The sequence below is a fragment of the Odontesthes bonariensis genome, chromosome 9 (assembly GCF_027942865.1).
Source record: "Odontesthes bonariensis isolate fOdoBon6 chromosome 9, fOdoBon6.hap1, whole genome shotgun sequence".
Taxonomy (NCBI): Eukaryota; Metazoa; Chordata; class Actinopteri; order Atheriniformes; family Atherinopsidae; genus Odontesthes; species Odontesthes bonariensis.
Window position 1 is genome coordinate 1,134,169 of NC_134514.1, and position 22,066 is coordinate 1,156,234.

At 45.7% G+C, this 22,066-nt stretch overlaps 1 protein-coding gene across 2 annotated transcripts in view; it reads right to left on the reverse strand.

Annotated features, from left to right (window-relative positions):
* abcg1 (ATP-binding cassette, sub-family G (WHITE), member 1) overlaps positions 1–22,066 on the reverse strand; it is a 61,015-nt gene that overhangs the window by 21,482 nt on the left and 17,467 nt on the right. For both annotated transcript variants that reach the window (XM_075472715.1, XM_075472716.1), the window contains exon 2: positions 6,220–6,487. In XM_075472715.1, coding sequence (XP_075328830.1) covers positions 6,220–6,487 — 268 coding nt within the window. The remainder of the gene's footprint in view (positions 1–6,219; positions 6,488–22,066) is intronic.

Below are 22,066 nucleotides of genomic sequence, written 5' to 3' on the forward strand. Positions count from 1 at the left end.
GTTGGTAAAGATGGATGGATGTTGGGAAAGGTGGATTGGATGGATGGATGGATGTTGGTAAAGATGGAGGGATGTTGGTAAAGATGGATGGATGGATGGATGGATGGATGGATGGATGGATGGATGGATATGCAGAACCAACCATACGGTCGGCCATATTTAACTCCTTTTACTGCTCTTATCAACAAACACACTGCTTCAAAAAGAGAAAACAGGCAGCAGAAGCATGCAGGTCAGTAGGTTTAAAGAAGGCTTTAATGACACCCGAGCAGGTGAGGAATGTTCCCAGTGAAACTCTGCAGGTTTCATCCACAGAACAAAGAGTTTAACTTCTGGGGAAACTGGATCCATCAGACTCCGGCAGCCTCTCATTACACAGTGAGAGCTCTCAGAGGGAAACTCAGACAGGAGTGAAGTTCAGCCAACAGAACCTGGTTCCAGTCCCAATCCCAACCCTCAGCAGTGGGTTTTCTGTGATGTGAAACTTTTATTCATTCTGAAAACACTGGAAAAAATCTAAACCTTACCAAGTATATTTGTCTCATTGAGTATCTCATTACACTTGATATAAGACACAACTGCCTAACAAGCACCATTTCAGCCAGATATAGGGACTTGTTTTAATACAATACATCTGGAATATCTTGTTAAGTAAAAAAGTCTTGAAAACATCTTGTTTTGAGTCATATTTCACATGAAACAAACTTTTTTTTTTCATTTGAAGAGGTTTTTAAGCTAATTTCAAGATCACTTTTAACTCAAAAGTCCTAAATATCACATTTTATTTAAAAAAATCTTGACAAGCCGATTTTCACTAGTTCCATTGGCAGATTTTTTTGCTTATTTCAAGAAAAACGTCTTTTATTTGTTGCTTTTTTACTTATTTTTGGAGGGGCATTTTTTTAAACAGCTGATGACTCGTGTTGACCCAGCATCGTGCACAGAACCGTTCTCCCTGCTGGTCAGAATAAACGTGACGTCGCCTGAAGGCTGAGGGCAGCTCTGGACTCTGTGTTCCTTCCCTCAGTCTTTTCTCTCCGTCTTTGTTTCGAGCTGAAAAGCTGAAACATGAACCCAAAGTTTCCTGTTCAGATCCGTCTGTCTCATAAAGGACCAGAACAAAGCTTTTGTTGTGGCTCCCTCCTCCTCTGGGATTTACTGTTCGGACTCTGCTGATGGAACTAATGTAACTGCATTCTGGGCGTGGGGTGAGTGGACGCTTTGCAGCCTCATCAGGTTGTTTTCTGCTCAGGGGATCAATGTTCCCTCAGCTGTGACTGACAGAGCTTCTTCTAATCTGACCTGCAGCAGCTATTTACAGCAGGAGACACTGACTGAGATTAACAGATTACAGCCTGTACTGATAATCCAGCAGGAACAGCATCCACCGGCAGATAATAAGGAACTGTTGTTTCACTCCATTCTCATTCATCCAGGTCAATCCCATGAACCTAAATAAAGTCAGCTGGACTTCTTCTTCTTCTTGTATCATGAAGACGTTTCACGTCTCATCTGAAAGGTTCTTAAACTCTAAACTAGTTGGGGGGAGTATCAGCTGATAAGCAGCAGGGGACCCACCTGACCATGTGGTTAAGAGTCATCATCACCTATGAACTGTCTGCCTGCCCGAAAGGATGAGTTGTGGTCACAGGATTCAAGGTGCGAATGGTGGTGAAACTGTAGGTGCTCTGAGGTATCACCCGATGTATATCCTATGGAATGGATGGATGGATGGAGGGATGGATGTTGGGAAAGGTGGATGGAAGGAGGGATGAATGTCGGGAAAGATGGATGGAGGGAGGGATGGAAGGATGGATGTTGGGAAAGATGGATGGAGGGATGATTGGAGGGATGGACTGATGGAGGGATGTTGGGAAAGATGGATGGAAGGATGGATGGAGGGATGGATGGATGGAGGGATGTTGGGAAAGATGGATGGAAGGATGGATGTTGGGAAAGATGGATGGAGGGATGGATGGAGGGATGGACTGATGGAGGGATGTTGGGAAAGATGGATGGAAGGATGGATGGAGGGATGTTGGGAAAGATGGATGGATGGATGTTGGGAAAGATGGATGGATGTTGGGATGGAGGGATGGAGGGATGTTGGCAAAGGTGGATGGATGGATGGATGTTGGGAACGATGGATGGAGGGATGGATGGAGGGATGGATGTTGGGAAAGATGGATGGATGGAGGGATGGATGTTGGGATGGATGGATGGATGGATGGATGGAGGGAGGGGTGGAAGGATGGATGTTGGAAAAGATGGATGGAGGGATGTTGGGAAAGATGGATGGAGGGATGGATGGATGGATGGATGGAGGGATGGATGGATGGATGGATGTTGGGATGGGTGTTGGGAAAGATGGATGGAGGGATGGAGGAATGGAGGGATGGATGGATGGAGGGATGGATGGATGGAGGGATGGATGGAGGGATGGATGTTGGGAAAGATGGATGGATGGAGGGATGGATGTTGGGATGGATGGAGGGATAGAGGGATGGAGGGATGGAGGGATGAATGTTGGGATGGATGGAAGGATGGATGTTGGGATGGATGTTGGGATGGAGGGATGGATGGATGGATGTTGGGATGGATGGATGGATGTTGGGATGGAGGGAAAGATGGATGGAGGGATGGAGGGATGGATGGATGGATGGATGGATGTTGGGATGGATGGATGGAAGGATGGATGTTGGGATGGAGGGATGGATGGATGGATGTTGGGATGGAGGGATGGATGGATGGATGTTGGGATGGAGGGATGGATGGATGGAGGGATGGATGGAGGGATGAATGTTGGGATGGATGGAAGGAGGGATGGATGGATGGAAGGATGGATGTTGGGATGGATGGATGGAAGGATGGATGTTGGGATGGATGGATGGAAGGATGGATGTTGGGATGGAGGGATGGATGGATGGATGTTGGGATGGAGGGATGGATGGATGGATGTTGGGATGGAGGGATGGATGGATGGAGGGATGGATGGAGGGATGAATGTTGGGATGGATGGAAGGAGGGATGGATGGATGGATGGAGGGATGGATGTTGGGATGGATGGATGGATGGATGGAGGGATGGATGTTGGGATGGATGGATGGATGGATGGAGGGATGGAGGGATGTTGGGAAAGATGGATGGATGGAAGTATGGATGTTGGGATGGATGGATGGATGGATAGAGGGATGGATGTTGGGAAAGATGGATGGATGGAGGGATGGATGTTGGGATGGATGGAGGGATAGAGGGATGGAGGGATGGAGGGATGAATGTTGGGATGGATGGAAGGATGGATGTTGGGATGGATGTTGGGATGGATGGATGGATGGATGTTGGGATGGATGGATGGATGTTGGGATGGAGGGAAAGATGGATGGAGGGATGGAGGGATGGATGGATGGATGGATGTTGGGATGGATGGATGGAAGGATGGATGTTGGGATGGATGTTGGGATGGATGGATGGAAGGATGGATGTTGGGATGGATGTTGGGATGGAGGGATGGATGGATGGAGGGATGGATGGAGGGATGAATGTTGGGATGGATGGAAGGAGGGATGGATGGATGGATGGATGGATGGAGGGATGGATGGATGGATGGAGGGATGGATGTTGGGATGGATGGATGGATGGATGGAGGGATGGAGGGATGTTGGGAAAGATGGATGGATGGAAGGATGGATGTTGGGATGGATGGATGGATGGAGGGATGGATGTTGGGATGGATGGATGGATGGATGGATGGATGGATGAAGGGATGGAGGGATGGATGGATGGAGGGATGGATGTTGGGAAAGATGAATGGATGTTGGGATGGATGGATGGATGGATGGAGGGATGGATGTTGGGAAAGATGGATGGATGGAAGGATGGATGTTGGGATGGATGGATGGAAGGATGGATGTTGGTAAAGGTGGATGGATGGATGGATGGATGTTGGGATGGATGGATGGATGGGGGGATGGATGTTGGGAAAGATGGATGGATGGAAGGATGGATGTCAGACGGAGAGTATCTGAGGATTCAAACCCTGAACCTTAAAGGTGATTCACCACAGCGATGACATCACAGCTTTGGGCCTTTAAACTTCATAACCAACAAGGTGGAGATGAAACGCACTCATCATTCTGTTCATGATATCTGAAATCCAGAGAATGTTTCTTCTTTGTTTCAGAGAAGACTTTAGATTTAGATGTTCTTTAGATGCATTGATGACATGCAAACTGACCTCAGGCTGCAGAGAGACACATATGTCAGCAATCAGGAGAAATTATGAAAATGATTCAGCTCTACGAGACGTACACAGTTTTGTGATTATATTTAAAGATGACATATTGTGTAAAACTCCTTCTTCCTGTTCCTGGGAGCATATATCGGGGCGTCTGAGGTGTAAAACTCCTTCTTCCTGTTCCTGGGAGCATATATCAGGGCGTCTGAGGTGTAAAACTCCTCCTTCCTGTTCCTGGGAGCATATATCAGGGCGTCTGAGGTGTAAAACTCCTTCTTCCTGTTCCTGGGAGCATATATCGGGGCGTCTGAGGTGTAAAACTCCTTCTTCCTGTTCCTGGGAGCATATATCAGGGCGTCTGAGGTGTAAAACTCCTTCTTCCTGTTCCTGGGAGCTAGGGTTGCCAACTCCTTGAAAAAAAAATAAGGGACACCTCATTGGCAGGTGATTTTTTTTTTTTGGCTCTTTTTTTTGTAAGTGAAATGATTTTTTTTAACTATTTGACTCGAACCTGAATTGAATTAAATGCATATTTTTGAGTGATATAAACACATGGAAAATAAATGTCTACCAGAAATGTACTTTATTACAAAATAACAAAATAAACTGAATAAAATAAATATCTTTCTTAAACAGAAATCTGTCTTAAACTTAAAACTGTATAAATAAATATAAAACAATAGATAGACAATAACAAAAGTGCAAACAGACTTGTAAACATATTTAAAAATAGAACTTATAAACTTAATGCGCAACTCAACGCTACTTTTTCCATCTGTACTTCCTCTGAGCTCTTGCTGCAGCAAGGAGCTGTTTGTCTTTGAGTGCTACAGAGTAAAACTCTGAGCAAGTATTATCGCTCACCTTTTCCACCCAGGTGTTTACCTTCTCCTATTCCTCTCTGTATTTTTGCAGTCTTTTAATTTTTTTCTCGGAGGAGTACCTACCGAGAACTTTAACGCAGCAGTGCCGGCGTCTGTGTCACGGTCAGCCATGCTGCTTTGTTGTCTTGCGCTATCTTCTTCACAGCTAGGCAACCTCGACCAATGAGAAGAGCGGGATTCCGTATTGTCGTACTCCTTTTTGAATATGCTGTCAGCTCATTGGTCACAGAGCAGGAGAGGGCCAGGGAGCAAGTTTACCGTACATTTTCATATAAAGCGCCGTGTTATTCATTTATTCCACTGACATTTTATGGACTATATTTGATTCTCACGATAATACGGGACAAAGTGCGTCCCTTTTCAGCTCAATACGGGACGCGTACATTTGTTTCTAAATACGGGACAATTCCGTTTTTCAAGGGACGGTTGGCAACCCTACTGGGAGCATATATCAGGGCGTCTGAGGTGTAAAACTCCTTCTTCCTGTTCCTGGGAGCATATATCAGGGCGTCTGAGGTGTAAAACTCCTTCTTCCTGTTCCTGGGAGCATATATCAGGGCGTCTGAGGTGTAAAACTCCTTCTTCCTGTTCCTGGGAGCATATATCGGGGCGTCTGAGGTGTAAAACTCCTTCTTCCTGTTCCTGGGAGCATATATCGGGGCGTCTGAGGTGTAAAACTCCTTCTTCCTGTTCCTGGGAGCGTATATCAGGGCGTCTGAGGTGTAAAACTCCTTCTTCCTGTTCCTGGGAGCATATATCAGGGCGTCTGAGGTCACCAGCAGGTGTAAAACTCCCCAAAAACACAACCCTGGTATTTATTTAGTTTAGATGGTTCCATGATGATGGAACCAGCTAGCAGGTGCTCTCAGAGCAAAGACTCATCTCTTCAGAACACACCTCCTCTAACACACCGAACTCACATTAACTTTGGACTTCTTGACTGGTTCTACTTGGAACCTAAACAGATATGTAGAGGGGTCACTGGGACTCGCATAACATCTTCAGGACAGAACCAACTCAAACACAACTGACTCGTGTGTCAGATAACAATCAGCAGCTGTTTAAACCTCTGCAGTCGGGCCTTCAGGTTTGTTTTCCTACCTTTCCTCCTCCACCTCGGCCCCTCTCTGACTGAGTACGAGACGTCCTTGAACTCGATGTTCACCGCCGGTCTCCGCGGTAACGAGGAGAACCTGTGAGCCTCCGTCAGGTTGTTGTCCACCTTCCTCAGGAGCCCGTCCGCCCTCTTCAGGTGTCCCTGCAGAAGCGGTGTCTGCATGGTGCCCGTCTGACGCTTGTTGACCACCTCGTCCATGGACACGCACACCGTCCGAGGGTCCAGCATCAGGTCCGGGGGCCCGTTGGTGTTCTGGAAGTTGGATTGGAGACCGGAGTGAGAACAAGACCCCTCACTCTGACTATGACTCAACCGACTTGTTTCCAGGTTTTCTTTTTGTCTCAAAGCACTAGGGATGGGAATTGATAAGATTTTTACGATTCCAATTCCATTTTGGTTCTTTATCGGTTCCCTTATCGATTCTCATTTGGGGGAAAACCGGTCGATTAGCATCAACTTTGTTTAGTTTAGAAGTAACACGAGTCATGACCTCACAAACCCAACAGCGGTGAGGTCCACATTGGTCTATCCTGGCCTGGGTAATTTAACTCTTCCTGCTCTGGTGAAAGGAGAAGCTGGAGGTAGAGGTGAACTGGGGGTAGTACCACCAGCCTCTGGCTCTGAGCCAGTCAGGCTCTGTCTCTCATGATTTCATCTAAATGTAATGCCTGAGAAGGCATTCATTTAACCTTAACCGTTACTAACAGCAGCTTTTACAATCAGGCAAATGGAGCTAACATGATAGGCAGTGTTTGTTAGTTAGTTAGTTACCTGCAGTGTTAGCCGAGGACATGCTAACGTTGCTAACGCTGCTAACAGCAGGTTTTACAATGAGGCAAATGCTGCTAACATGATAGGCAGTGTTTGTTAGTTAGTTACCTGCAGTGTTAGCCGAGGACATGCTAACGCTGCTAACGTTGCTAACGTTGCTAACGTTGCTGGGTTCAGATTCACCGACGTTAATCATTCATTCATAGTTATTGCATGTTGGTAGTATTTCCTCCCTTTGGTGAAATATTCACTTTGCAAGTTGCCCTGTTGTCGTCTTTTTTAGGGATGTGGAACCAAACTTTCGAGCGTTTGTACCACTTGGGCGCCATGTTTACTGTTGGCTGCTGGCTGCGCCGGACTCGCCACGCAACGCTGCGTGGTGACGTCATTCGCGCCCACTGGAATCGATAAGGGAATCGTTTGCAAAATCGCCAAACGATTCCAAGGAATTGAAACATTGGGAACCGGTTCTCAACAAGAACCGGTTCTCGATTCCCATCCCTACAAAGCACAGAACATTTTTAAGGGGTTCAATCATTCATCAAAGATGTGATCATGAGGGGGGGGCAGTCTGAGCAGAGATCTCCAGACCTGAGGACATGAACATGTCCTTATCCCTGTGGTCTGAAGCCTTCTCTTTAGAGTCTGCTGGTGGAAGGTGCAGTAAGCAGAGAGGCCCCTGTGGGCCCAGTTCTTAGAGGTCGAATCAGTCTTTTTGGGGTAAAGTCACAGTTGTATGAAACTGGCTCCTCCTGATTAGATTTAACCAGGAGGAGCAGGACCTTCTTTGGATAAGTTCTGATAAGCACCGATGTTACAGAGACATTAAAGACAGCCTGTCCCTGATGGACACATTAAAGACAGCCTGTCCCTGATGGACACATTAAAGACAGCCTGTTCCTGATGGACAGACACATTAAAGACAGCTTGTCCCTGATGGACAGACACATTAAAGACAGCCTGTTCCTGATGGACAGACACATTAAAGACAGCCTGTTCCTGATGGACAGACACATTAAAGACAGCCTGTTCCTGATGGACAAACACATTAAAGAAAGCTTGTCCCTGATGGACAGACACATTAAAGACAGCTTGTCCCTGATGGACAGACATATTAAAGACAGCTTGTCCCTGATGGACAGACATATTAAAGACAGCCTGTTCCTGATGGACAGACACATTAAAGACAGCCTGTTCCTGATGGACAGACACATTAAAGACAGCTTGTCCCTGATGGACAGACATATTAAAGACAGCCTGTTCCTGATGGACAGACACATTAAAGACAGCCTGTTCCTGATGGACAGACACATTAAAGACAGCTTGTCCCTGATGGACACATTAAAGACAGCCTGTTCCTGATGGACAGACACATTAAAGACAGCCTGTTCCTGATGGACAGACACATTAAAGACACCCTGTTCCTGATGGACAGACACATTAAAGACAGCCTGTTCCTGATGGACACATTAAAGACAGCCTGTCCCTGATGGACAGACACATTAAAGACAGCTTGTCCCTGATGGACAGACACATTAAAGACAGCCTGTTCCTGATGGACAGACACATTAAAGACAGTCTGTTCCTGATGGACAGACACATTAAAGACAGCCTGTTCCTGATGGACACATTAAAGACAGCCTGTTCCTGATGGACAGACACATTAAAGACAGCCTGTCCATGATGGAATGACACATTAAAGACAGCCTGTCCCTGATGGAGAGACACATTAAAGACATCCTGTCCCTGATGGACACATTAAAGACAGCCTGTCCCTGATGGACAGACACATTCAATACAGCCTGTTCCTGATGGACAGACACATTAAAGACATTAAAGACATCCTGTTCCTGATGGACAGACACATTAAAGACATTAAAGACAGCCTGTCCCTGATGGACAGACACATTAAAGACAGCTTGTCCCTGATGGACACATTAAAGACAGCCTGTCCATGATGGACAGACACATTAAAGACAGCTTGTCCCTGATGGACAGACACATTAAAGACAGCCCGTTCCTGATGGACAGACACATTAAAGACAGCCTGTTCCTGATGGACAGACACATTAAAGACAGCTTGTCCCTGATGGACAGACACATTAAAGACAGCCTGTTCCTGATGGACAGACACATTAAAGACAGCCTGTTCCTGATGGACAGACACATTAAAGACAGCCTGTCCATGATGGAATGACACATTAAAGACAGTCTGTCCCTGATGGACAGACACATTAAAGACAGCCTGTCCCTGATGGACAGACACATTAAAGACAGCCTGTTCCTGATGGACAGACACATTAAAGACAGCTTGTCCCTGATGGACACATTAAAGACAGCCTGTTCCTGATGGACAGACACATTAAAGACAGCCTGTTCCTGATGGACAGACACATTAAAGACAGCTTGTCCCTGATGGACAGACACATTAAAGACAGCCTGTTCCTGATGGACAGACAGATTAAAGACAGCCTGTTCCTGATGGACAGACACATTAAAGACAGCTTGTCCCTGATGGACAGACATATTAAAGACAGCCTGTTCCTGATGGACAGACACATTAAAGACAGACTGTCCATGATGGAATGACACATTAAAGACAGCCTGTCCCTGATGGACAGACACATTCAATACAGCCTGTTCCTGATGGACAGACACATTAAAGACAGCCTGTCCCGGGTGGACAACACATTAAAGACAGCCTGTTCCTGATGGACAGACACATTAAAGACAGCCTGTCCCGGGTGGACAACACATTAAAGACAGCCTGTCCCTGATGGACAGACACATTAACGACAGCTTATCCCTGATGGACAGACGCATAAAAGAAAGCCTGTACCTGATGGACACATTTAAGACAGCCTGTCCCTGGCGGACACATTGAAGACAGCCTGTCCCTGATGGACACATTAAAGAGAGCCTGTTCCTGATGGACAGACACATTAAAGACAGCCTGTCCCTGATGGAAAGACACATTAAAGACAGCCTGTCCCTGATGGAAAGACACATTAAAGAAAGCCTATTCATGATGGACAGACACATTAAAGACAGCCTGTTCCTGATGGACATATTAAAGACAGCCTGTCCCTGATGGACACATTAAGGCCAGCCTGTTCCTGATGGACAGACACATTAAAGACAGCCTGTTCCTGATGGACAGACACATTAAAGACAGCTTGTCCCTGATGGACACATTAAAGACAGCCTGTTCCTGATGGACAGACACATTAAAGACAGCTTGTCCCTGATGGACACATTAAAGACAGCCTGTTCCTGATGGACAGACACATTAAAGACAGCCTGTTCTTGATGGACAGACACATTAAAGACAGCCTGTTCCTGATGGACAGACACATTAAAGACAGCCTGTTCCTGATGGACAGACAAATTAAAGACAGCTTGTCCCTGATGGACACATTAAAGACAGCCTGTTCCTGATGGACAGACACATTAAAGACAGCCTGTTCCTGATGGACAGACACATTAAAGACAGCCTGTCCCTGATGGACAGACACATTAAAGACAGCCTGTCCCTGATGGACAGACACATTAAAGACAGCTTAACCCTGATGGACACATTAAAGACAGCCTGTTCCTGATGGACAGACACATTAAAGACAGCCTGTTCCTGATGGAAAGACACATTAAAGACAGCTTGTCCCTGATGGACAGACACATTCAATACAGCCTGTTCCTGATGGACAGACACATTAAAGACATTAAAGACATCCTGTTCCTGATGTACAGACACATTAAAGACATTAAAGACAGCCTGTCCCTGATGGACACATTAAAGACAGCCTGTCCCTGATGGACAGACACATTAAAGACAGCCTGTCCCTGATGGACAGACATATTAAAGACAGCCTGTTCCTGATGGACACATTAAAGACAGCCTGTTCCTGATGGACAGACACATTAAAGACAGCCTGTCCATGATGGAATGACACATTAAAGACAGCCTGTCCCTGATGGACAGACACATTAAAGACATCCTGTCCCTGATGGACACATTAAAGACAGCCTGTCCCTGATGGAGAGACACATTCAATACAGCCTGTTCCTCATGGACACACACATTAAAGACATTAATGACATCCTGTTCCTGATGGACAGACACATTAAAGACAGCCTGTTCCTGATGGACAGACACATTAAAGACAGCCTGTTCCTGATGGACAGACACATTAAAGACAGCCTGTTCCTGATGGACAGACACATTAAAGACAGCCTGTTCCTGATGGACAGACAAAATAAAAACAGCTTGGCCCTGATGGAAAGACACATTAAAGACAGCCTGTTCCTGATGGACAGACACATTAAAGACAGCCTGTCCCTGGTAGACACATTGAAGACAGCCTGTTCCTGATGGACAGACACATTAAAGACAGCCTGTCCCTGGTAGACACATTGAAGACAGCCTGTTCCTGATGGACAGACACATTAAAGACAGCCTGTCCCTGGTAGACACATTGAAGACAGCCTTTCCCTGATGGACACATTAAAGACAGCCTGTTCCTGACGGACAGACCAATTAAAGACAGCCTGTTCCTGATGGACAGACACATTAAAGACAGCCTGTTCCTGATGGACAGACATATTAAAGACAGCCTGTTCCTGATTGACAGACACATTAAAGACAGCCTGTCCCTGGTGGACACATTGAAGACAGCGTGTCCCTGATGGTTACATTAAAGACATTAAAGACAGCCTGTTCCTGATTGACAGACACATTAAAGACAGCCTGTCCCTGGTGGACACATTGAAGACAGCGTGTCTCTGATGGACACATTAAAGACAGCCTGTTGCTGATGGACAGACAAATTAAAGACAGCCTGTCCCTGAAGAACACATTAAAGACAGCCTGTTCCTGATGGACAGACACATTAAACACAGCCTTTCCCTGATGGACAGACACATTAAAGACAGCCTGTCCCTTATGGACACATTAAAGAAAGCCTATTCATGATGGACAGACACATTAAAGACAGCCTGTTCCTGATGGACAGACACATTAAAGACATTAAAGCCATCCTTTTCCTGATGGACAGACACATTAAAGACATTAAAGACATCCTGTTCCTGATGGACAGACACATTAAAGACATTAAAGACAGCCTGTTCCTGATGGACAGACACATTAAAGACAGCCTGTCCCGGGTGGACAACACATTAAAGACAGCCTGTTCCTGATGGACAGACATATTAAAGACATCCTGTTCCTGATGGACAGACACATTAAAGACAGCCTGTCCCTGATGGACAGACACATTAAAGACAGCCTGTTCCTGATGGACAGACACATTAAAGACAGCCTGTCCCTTATGGACAGACACATTAAAGACAGCCTGTCCCTGATGGACAGACGCATAAAAGAAAGCCTGTCCCTGATGGACACATTTAAGACAGCCTGTCCCTGGCGGACACATTGAAGACAGCCTGTCCCTGATGGACACATTAAAGACAGCCTGTTCCTGATGGACAGACACATTAAAGACAGCCTGTCCCTGATGGAAAGACACATTCAATACAGCCTGTCCCTGATGGAAACATTAAAGACAGCCTGTTCCTGATGGACAGACACATTAAAGACAGCCTGTCCCTGATGGAAAGACACATTCAATACAGCCTGTCCCTGATGGACACATTAAAGAACGCCTATTCATGATGGACAGACACATTAACAACAGCTTGTCCCTGATGGACAGACGCATAAAAGAAAGCCTGTCCCTGATGGACACATTTAAGACAGCCTGTCCCTGGCGGACACATTGAAGACAGCCTGTCCCTGATGGACACATTAAAGACAGCCTGTTCCTGATGGACAGACACATTAAAGACAGCCTGTCCCTGATGGAAAGACACATTCAATACAGCCTGTCCTTGATGGACACATTAAAGAACGCCTATTCATGATGGACAGACACATTAAAGACATTAAAGTCATCCTTTTCCTGATGGACAGACACATTAAAGACAGCCTGTCCCTGATGGACACATTAAAGACAGCCTGTCCCTGATGGACACATTAAAGACAGCCTCTCCCTGATGGACACATTAAAGACAGCCTGTCCCTGATGGACAGATACATTCAATACAGCCTGTTCCTGATGGACAGACACATTAAAGACATTAAAGACATCCTTTTCCTGGTGGACAGACACAGTAAAGACATCCTGTCTCTGATTGACATATTAAAGACAGCCTGTTCCTGATGGACAGACACATTAAAGACATCCTGTTCCTGATGGACAGACACATTAAAGACAGCCTGTCCCGGGCGGACAGACACATTAAAGACAGCCTGTCCCTGATGGACACATTAAAGACAGCCTGTTCCTGACGGACACATTAAAGACAGCCTGTTCCTGATGGACAGACACATTAAAGACATCCTGTTCCTGATGGACAGACACATTAAAGACAGCCTGTCCCGGATGGACAGACACATTAAAGACAGCCTGTTCCTGATGGACAGACACATTAAAGACAGCCTGTCCCTTATGGACAGACACATTAAAGACAGCCTGTCCCTGATGGACAGACAAATTAACGACAGCTTGTCCCTGATTGACAGACACATTAAAGACAGCCTGTCCCTTATGGACACATTAAAGACAGCCTGTTCCTGACGGACACATTAAAGACATCCTGTTCCTGATGGACAGACAAATTAAAGACAGCCTGTCCCGGATGGACAGACACATTAAAGACAGCCTGTTCCTGATGGACAGACACATTAAAGACAGCCTGTCCCTTATGGACAGACACATTAAAGACAGCCTGTCCCTGATGGACAGACACATTAACGACAGCTTGTCCCTGATTGACAGACACATTAAAGACAGCCTGTCCCTGATATACACATTTAAGACAGCCTGTCCCTGATGGACACATTAAAGACAGCCAGTTCCTGATGGACAGACACATTAAAGACAGCCTGTCCCTGGTTGAAAAAGTTAAAGACAGCCTGTCCCTGGCGGACAGACACATTAAAGACAGCCTGTTCCTGATGGACACATTAAAGACAGCCTGTCCCTTATGGACACATTAAAGACATTAAAGACAGCCTGTTCCTGATGGACACATTAAAAACATTAAAGACAGCCTGTTCCTGATGGACACATTAAAGACATTAAAGACAGCCTGTTCCTGATGGACACATTAAAGACATTAAAGACAGCCTGTTCCTGATGGACAGACACATTAAAGACATCCTGTTCCTGATGGACAGACACATTAAAGACAGCCTGTCCCGGGCGGACAGACACATTAAAGACAGCCTGTCCCTGATGGACACATTAAAGACAGCCTGTTCCTGACGGACACATTAAAGACAGCCTGTTCCTGATGGACAGACACATTAAAGACATCCTGTTCCTGATGGACAGACACATTAAAGACAGCCTGTCCCGGATGGACAGACACATTAAAGACAGCCTGTTCCTGATGGACAGACACATTAAAGACAGCCTGTCCCTTATGGACAGACACATTAAAGACAGCCTGTCCCTGATGGACAGACACATTAACGACAGCTTGTCCCTGATTGACAGACACATTAAAGACAGCCTGTCCCTGATGGACAGACACATTAAAGACAGCTTGTCCCTGATGGACAGACACATTAAAGACAGCCTGTTCCTGATGGACAGACACATTAAAGACAGCTTGTCCCTGATGGACACATTAAAGACAGCCTGTTCCTGATGGACAGACACATTAAAGACAGCCTGTTCTTGATGGACAGACACATTAAAGACAGCCTGTTCCTGATGGACAGACACATTAAAGACAGCCTGTTCCTGATGGACAGACACATTAAAGATAGCCTGTCCCTGATGGACAGACACATTAAAGACAGCCTGTCCCTGAGTGACACATTAAAGACAGCCTGTCCCTGATGGACAGACACATTAAAGACAGCTTGTCCCTGATGGACACATTAAAGACAGCCTGTCCCTGATGGACAGACACATTAAAGACAGCCTGTTCCTGATGGACAGACACATTAAAGACAGCTTGTCCCTGATGGACAGACACATTAAAGACAGCCTGTTCCTGATGGACAGACACATTAAAGACAGCCTGTTCCTGATGGACAGACACATTAAAGACAGCCTGTCCCTGATGGACAGACACATTAAAGACAGCCTGTCCCTGATGGACAGACACATTAAAGACAGCTTGTCCCTGATGGACACATTAAAGACAGCCTGTTCCTGATGGACAGACACATTAAAGACAGCCTGTTCCTGATGGACAGACACATTAAAGACAGCTTGTCCCTGATGGACAGACACATTAAAGACAGCCTGTCCCTGATGGACAGACATATTAAAGACAGCCTGTTCCTGATGGACACATTAAAGACAGCCTGTTCCTGATGGACAGACACATTAAAGACAGCCTGTCCATGATGGAATGACACATTAAAGACAGCTTGTCCCTGATGGACAGACACATTAAAGACATCCTGTCCCTGATGGACACATTAAAGACAGCCTGTCCCTGATGGAGAGACACATTCAATACAGCCTGTTCCTGATGGACACACACATTAAAGACATTAAAGACATCCTGTTCCTGATGGACAGACACATTAAAGACATTAAAGACAGCCTGTTCCTGATGGACAGACACATTAAAGACAGCCTGTCCCGGGTGGACAACACATTAAAGACAGCCTGTTCCTGATGGACAGACACATTAAAGACAGCCTGTTCCTGATGGACAGACAAAATAAAAACAGCTTGGCCCTGATGGACAGACACATTAAAGACAGCCTGTCCCTGATGGACACATTAAAGACAGCCTGTTCCTGATGGACAAACAAATTAAAGACAGCCTTTCCCTGATGGACACATTAAAGACAGCCTGTTCCTGATGGACAGACACATTAAAGACAGCCTGTCCCTGGTAGACACATTGAAGACAGCCTTTCCCTTATGGACACATTAAAGACAGCCTGTTCCTGATGGACAGACATATTAAAGACAGCCAGTCCCTGATGGATACATTAAAGACATTAAAGACAGCCTGTTCCTGATTGACAGACACATTAAAGACAGCATGTCCCTGATGGACAGAGACATTAAAGACATCCTGTCCCTGATGGACACATTAAAGACAGCCTGTCCCTGATGGAGAGACACATTCAATACAGCCTGTTCCTGATGGACACACACATTAAAGACATTAAAGACATCCTGTTCCTGATGGACAGACACATTAAAGACATTAAAGACAGCCTGTTCCTGATGGACAGACACATTAAAGACAGCCTGTCCCGGGTGGACAACACATTAAAGACAGCCTGTTCCTGATGGACAGACACATTAAAGACAGCCTGTCCCTGAAGGACACATTAAAGACAGCCTGTTCCTGATGGACAGACACATTAAAGACAGCCTGTCCCTGATGGACACATTAAAGACAGCCTGTTCCTGATGGAAAAACAAATTAAAGACAGCCTGTCCCTGATGGACACATTAAAGACAGCCTGTTCCTGATGGACAGACACATTAAAGACAGCCTGTCCCTGGTAGACACATTGAAGACAGCCTTTCCCTGATGGACACATTAAAGACAGCCTGTTCCTGACGGACAGACCAATTAAAGACAGCCTGTTCCTGATGGACAGACACATTAAAGACAGCCTGTTCCTGATGGACAGACATATTAAAGACAGCCTGTTACTGATTGACAGACACATTAAAGACAGCCTGTCCCTGGTGGACACATTGAAGACAGCGTGTCCCTGATGGATACATTAAAGACATTAAAGACAGCCTGTTCCTGATTGACAGACACATTAAAGACAGCCTGTCCCTGGTGGACACATTGAAGACAGCGTGTCTCTGATGGACACATTAAAGACAGCCTGTTGCTGATGGACACACAAATTAAAGACAGCCTGTCCCTGAAGAACACATTAAAGACAGCCTGTTCCTGATGGACAGACACATTAAACACAGCCTTTCCCTGATGGACAGACACATTAAAGACAGCCTGTCCCTTATGGACACATTAAAGAAAGCCTATTCATGATGGACAGACACATTAAAGACAGCCTGTTCCTGATGGACAGACACATTAAAGACATTAAAGCCATCCTTTTCCTGATGGACAGACACATTAAAGACATTAAAGACATCCTGTTCCTGATGGACAGACACATTAAAGACAGCCTGTTCCTGATGGACAGACACATTAAAGACAGCCTGTCCCTGATGGACAGACACATTAAAGACAGCCTGTTCCTGATGGACAGAAACATTAAAGACAGCCTGTCCCTTATGGACAGACACATTAAAGACAGCCTGTCCCTGATGGACAGACGCATAAAAGAAAGCCTGTCCCTGATGGACACATTTAAGACAGCCTGTCCCTGGCGGACACATTGAAGACAGCCTGTCCCTGATGGACACATTAAAGACAGCCTGTTCCTGATGGAAAGACACATTCAATACAGCCTGTCCCTGATGGACACATTAAAGAACGCCTATTCATGATGGACAGACACATTAACAACAGCTTGTCCCTGATGGACAGACGCATAAAAGAAAGCCTGTCCCTGATGGACACATTTAAGAGAGCCTGTCCCTGGCGGACACATTGAAGACAGCCTGTCCCTGATGGACACATTAAAGACAGCCTGTTCCTGATGGAAAGACACATTAAAGACAGCCTGTCCCTGATGGAAAGACACATTCAATACAGCCTGTTCCTGATGGACAGACACATTAAAGACATTAAAGTCATCCTTTTCCTGATGGACAGACACATTAAAGACAGCCTGTTCCTGATGGACAGACACATTAAAGACATCCTGTTCCTGATGGACAGACAAATTAAAGACAGCCTGTCCCGGATGGACAGACACATTAAAGACAGCCTGTTCCTGATGGACAGACACATTAAAGACAGCCTGTCCCTTATGGACAGACACATTAAAGACAGCCTGTCCCTGATGGACAGACACATTAACGACAGCTTGTCCCTGATTGACAGACACATTAAAGACAGCCTGTCCCTGATATACACATTTAAGACAGCCTGTCCCTGATGGACACATTAAAGACAGCCAGTTCCTGATGGACAGACACATTAAAGACAGCCTGTCCCTGGTTGAAAAATTAAAGACAGCCTGTCCCTGATGGCAAGAAACAATAAAAACAGCCTGTCCCTGGCGGACACATTGAAGACAGCCTGTCCCTGATGGACACATTAAAGACAGCCTGTCCCTGATGGACACATTAAAGACAGTCTGTTCCTGATGGACAGACACATTAAAGACAGCCTGTCCCTGGCGGACAGACACATTAAAGACAGCCTGTTCCTGATGGACACATTAAAGACAGCCTGTCCCTTATGGACACATTAAAGACATTAAAGACAGCCTGTTCCTGATGGACACATTAAAGACATTAAAGACAGCCTGTTCCTGATGGACACATTAAAGACATTAAAGACAGCCTGTCCCTGATGGACAGACATATTAAAGACAGCCTGTTCCTGATGGACACATTAAAGACAGCCTGTTCCTGATGGACAGACACATTAAAGACAGCCTGTCCATGATGGAATGACACATTAAAGACAGCCTGTCCCTGATGGACAGACACATTAAAGACATCCTGTCCCTGATGGACACATTAAAGACAGCCTGTCCCTGATGGAGAGACACATTCAATACAGCCTGTTCCTCATGGACACACACATTAAAGACATTAATGACATCCTGTTCCTGATGGACAGACACATTAAAGACATTAAAGACAGCCTGTTCCTGATGGACAGACACATTAAAGACAGCCTGTTCCTGATGGACAGACACATTAAAGACAGCCTGTTCCTGATGGACAGACACATTAAAGACAGCCTGTTCCTGATGGACAGACACATTAAAGACAGCCTGTTCCTGATGGACAGACAAAATAAAAACAGCTTGGCCCTGATGGAAAGACACATTAAAGACAGCCTGTTCCTGATGGACAGACACATTAAAGACAGCCTGTCCCTGGTAGACACATTGAAGACAGCCTGTTCCTGATGGACAGACACATTAAAGACAGCCTGTCCCTGGTAGACACATTGAAGACAGCCTTTCCCTGATGGACACATTAAAGACAGCCTGTTCCTGACGGACAGACCAATTAAAGACAGCCTGTTCCTGATGGACAGACACATTAAAGACAGCCTGTTCCTGATGGACAGACATATTAAAGACAGCCTGTTCCTGATTGACAGACACATTAAAGACAGCCTGTCCCTGGTGGACACATTGAAGACAGCGTGTCCCTGATGGTTACATTAAAGACATTAAAGACAGCCTGTTCCTGATTGACAGACACATTAAAGACAGCCTGTCCCTGGTGGACACATTGAAGACAGCGTGTCTCTGATGGACACATTAAAGACAGCCTGTTGCTGATGGACAGACAAATTAAAGACAGCCTGTCCCTGAAGAACACATTAAAGACAGCCTGTTCCTGATGGACAGACACATTAAACACAGCCTTTCCCTGATGGACAGACACATTAAAGACAACCTGTCCCTTATGGACACATTAAAGAAAGCCTATTCATGATGGACAGACACATTAAAGACAGCCTGTTCCTGATGGACAGACACATTAAAGACATTAAAGCCATCCTTTTCCTGATGGACAGACACATTAAAGACATTAAAGACATCCTGTTCCTGATGGACAGACACATTAAAGACATTAAAGACAGCCTGTTCCTGATGGACAGACACATTAAAGACAGCCTGTCCCGGGTGGACAACACATTAAAGACAGCCTGTTCCTGATGGACAGACATATTAAAGACATCCTGTTCCTGATGGACAGACACATTAAAGACAGCCTGTCCCTGATGGACAGACACATTAAAGACAGCCTGTTCCTGATGGACAGACACATTAAAGACAGCCTGTCCCTTATGGACAGACACATTAAAGACAGCCTGTCCCTGATGGACAGACGCATAAAAGAAAGCCTGTCCCTGATGGACACATTTAAGACAGCCTGTCCCTGGCGGACACATTGAAGACAGCCTGTCCCTGATGGACACATTAAAGACAGCCTGTTCCTGATGGACAGACACATTAAAGACAGCCTGTCCCTGATGGAAAGACACATTCAATACAGCCTGTCCCTGATGGAAACATTAAAGACAGCCTGTTCCTGATGGACAGACACATTAAAGACAGCCTGTCCCTGATGGAAAGACACATTCAATACAGCCTGTCCCTGATGGACACATTAAAGAACGCCTATTCATGATGGACAGACACATTAACAACAGCTTGTCCCTGATGGACAGACGCATAAAAGAAAGCCTGTCCCTGATGGACACATTTAAGACAGCCTGTCCCTGGCGGACACATTGAAGACAGCCTGTTCCTGATGGACACATTAAAGACAGCCTGTTCCTGATGGACAGACACATTAAAGACAGCCTGTCCCTGATGGAAAGACACATTCAATACAGCCTGTCCTTGATGGACACATTAAAGAACGCCTATTCATGATGGACAGACACATTAAAGACATTAAAGTCATCCTTTTCCTGATGGACAGACACATTAAAGACAGCCTGTCCCTGATGGACACATTAAAGACAGCCTGTCCCTGATGGACACATTAAAGACAGCCTCTCCCTGATGGACACATTAAAGACAGCCTGTCCCTGATGGACAGATACATTCAATACAGCCTGTTCCTGATGGACAGACACATTGAAGACATTAAAGACATCCTTTTCCTGGTGGACAGACACAGTAAAGACATCCTGTCTCTGATTGACATATTAAAGACAGCCTGTTCCTGATGGACAGACACATTAAAGACATCCTGTTCCTGATGGACAGACACATTAAAGACAGCCTGTCCCGGGCGGACAGACACATTAAAGACAGCCTGTCCCTGATGGACACATTAAAGACAGCCTGTTCCTGACGGACACATTAAAGACAGCCTGTTCCTGATGGACAGACACATTAAAGACATCCTGTTCCTGATGGACAGACACATTAAAGACAGCCTGTCCCGGATGGACAGACACATTAAAGACAGCCTGTTCCTGATGGACAGACACATTAAAGACAGCCTGTCCCTTATGGACAGACACATTAAAGACAGCCTGTCCCTGATGGACAGACAAATTAACGACAGCTTGTCCCTGATTGACAGACACATTAAAGACAGCCTGTCCCTGATGGACACATTAAAGACAGCCTGTTCCTGACGGACACATTAAAGACATCCTGTTCCTGATGGACAGACAAATTAAAGACAGCCTGTCCCGGATGGACAGACACATTAAAGACAGCCTGTTGCTGATGGACAGACACATTAAAGACAGCCTGTCCCTTATGGACAGACACATTAAAGACAGCCTGTCCCTGATGGACAGACACATTAACGACAGCTTGTCCCTGATTGACAGACACATTAAAGACAGCCTGTCCCTGATATACACATTTAAGACAGCCTGTCCCTGATGGACACATTAAAGACAGCCAGTTCCTGATGGACAGACACATTAAAGACAGCCTGTCCCTGGTTGAAAAATTAAAGACAGCCTGTCCCTGGCGGACAGACACATTAAAGACAGCCTGTTCCTGATGGACACATTAAAGACAGCCTGTCCCTTATGGACACATTAAAGACATTAAAGACAGCCTGTTCCTGATGGACACATTAAAAACATTAAAGACAGCCTGTTCCTGATGGACACATTAAAGACATTAAAGACAGCCTGTTCCTGATGGACACATTAAAGACATTAAAGACAGCCTGTTCCTGATGGACAGACACATTAAAGACATCCTGTTCCTGATGGACAGACACATTAAAGACAGCCTGTCCCGGGCGGACAGACACATTAAAGACAGCCTGTCCCTGATGGACACATTAAAGACAGCCTGTTCCTGACGGACACATTAAAGACAGCCTGTTCCTGATGGACAGACACATTAAAGACATCCTGTTCCTGATGGACAGACACATTAAAGACAGCCTGTCCCGGATGGACAGACACATTAAAGAC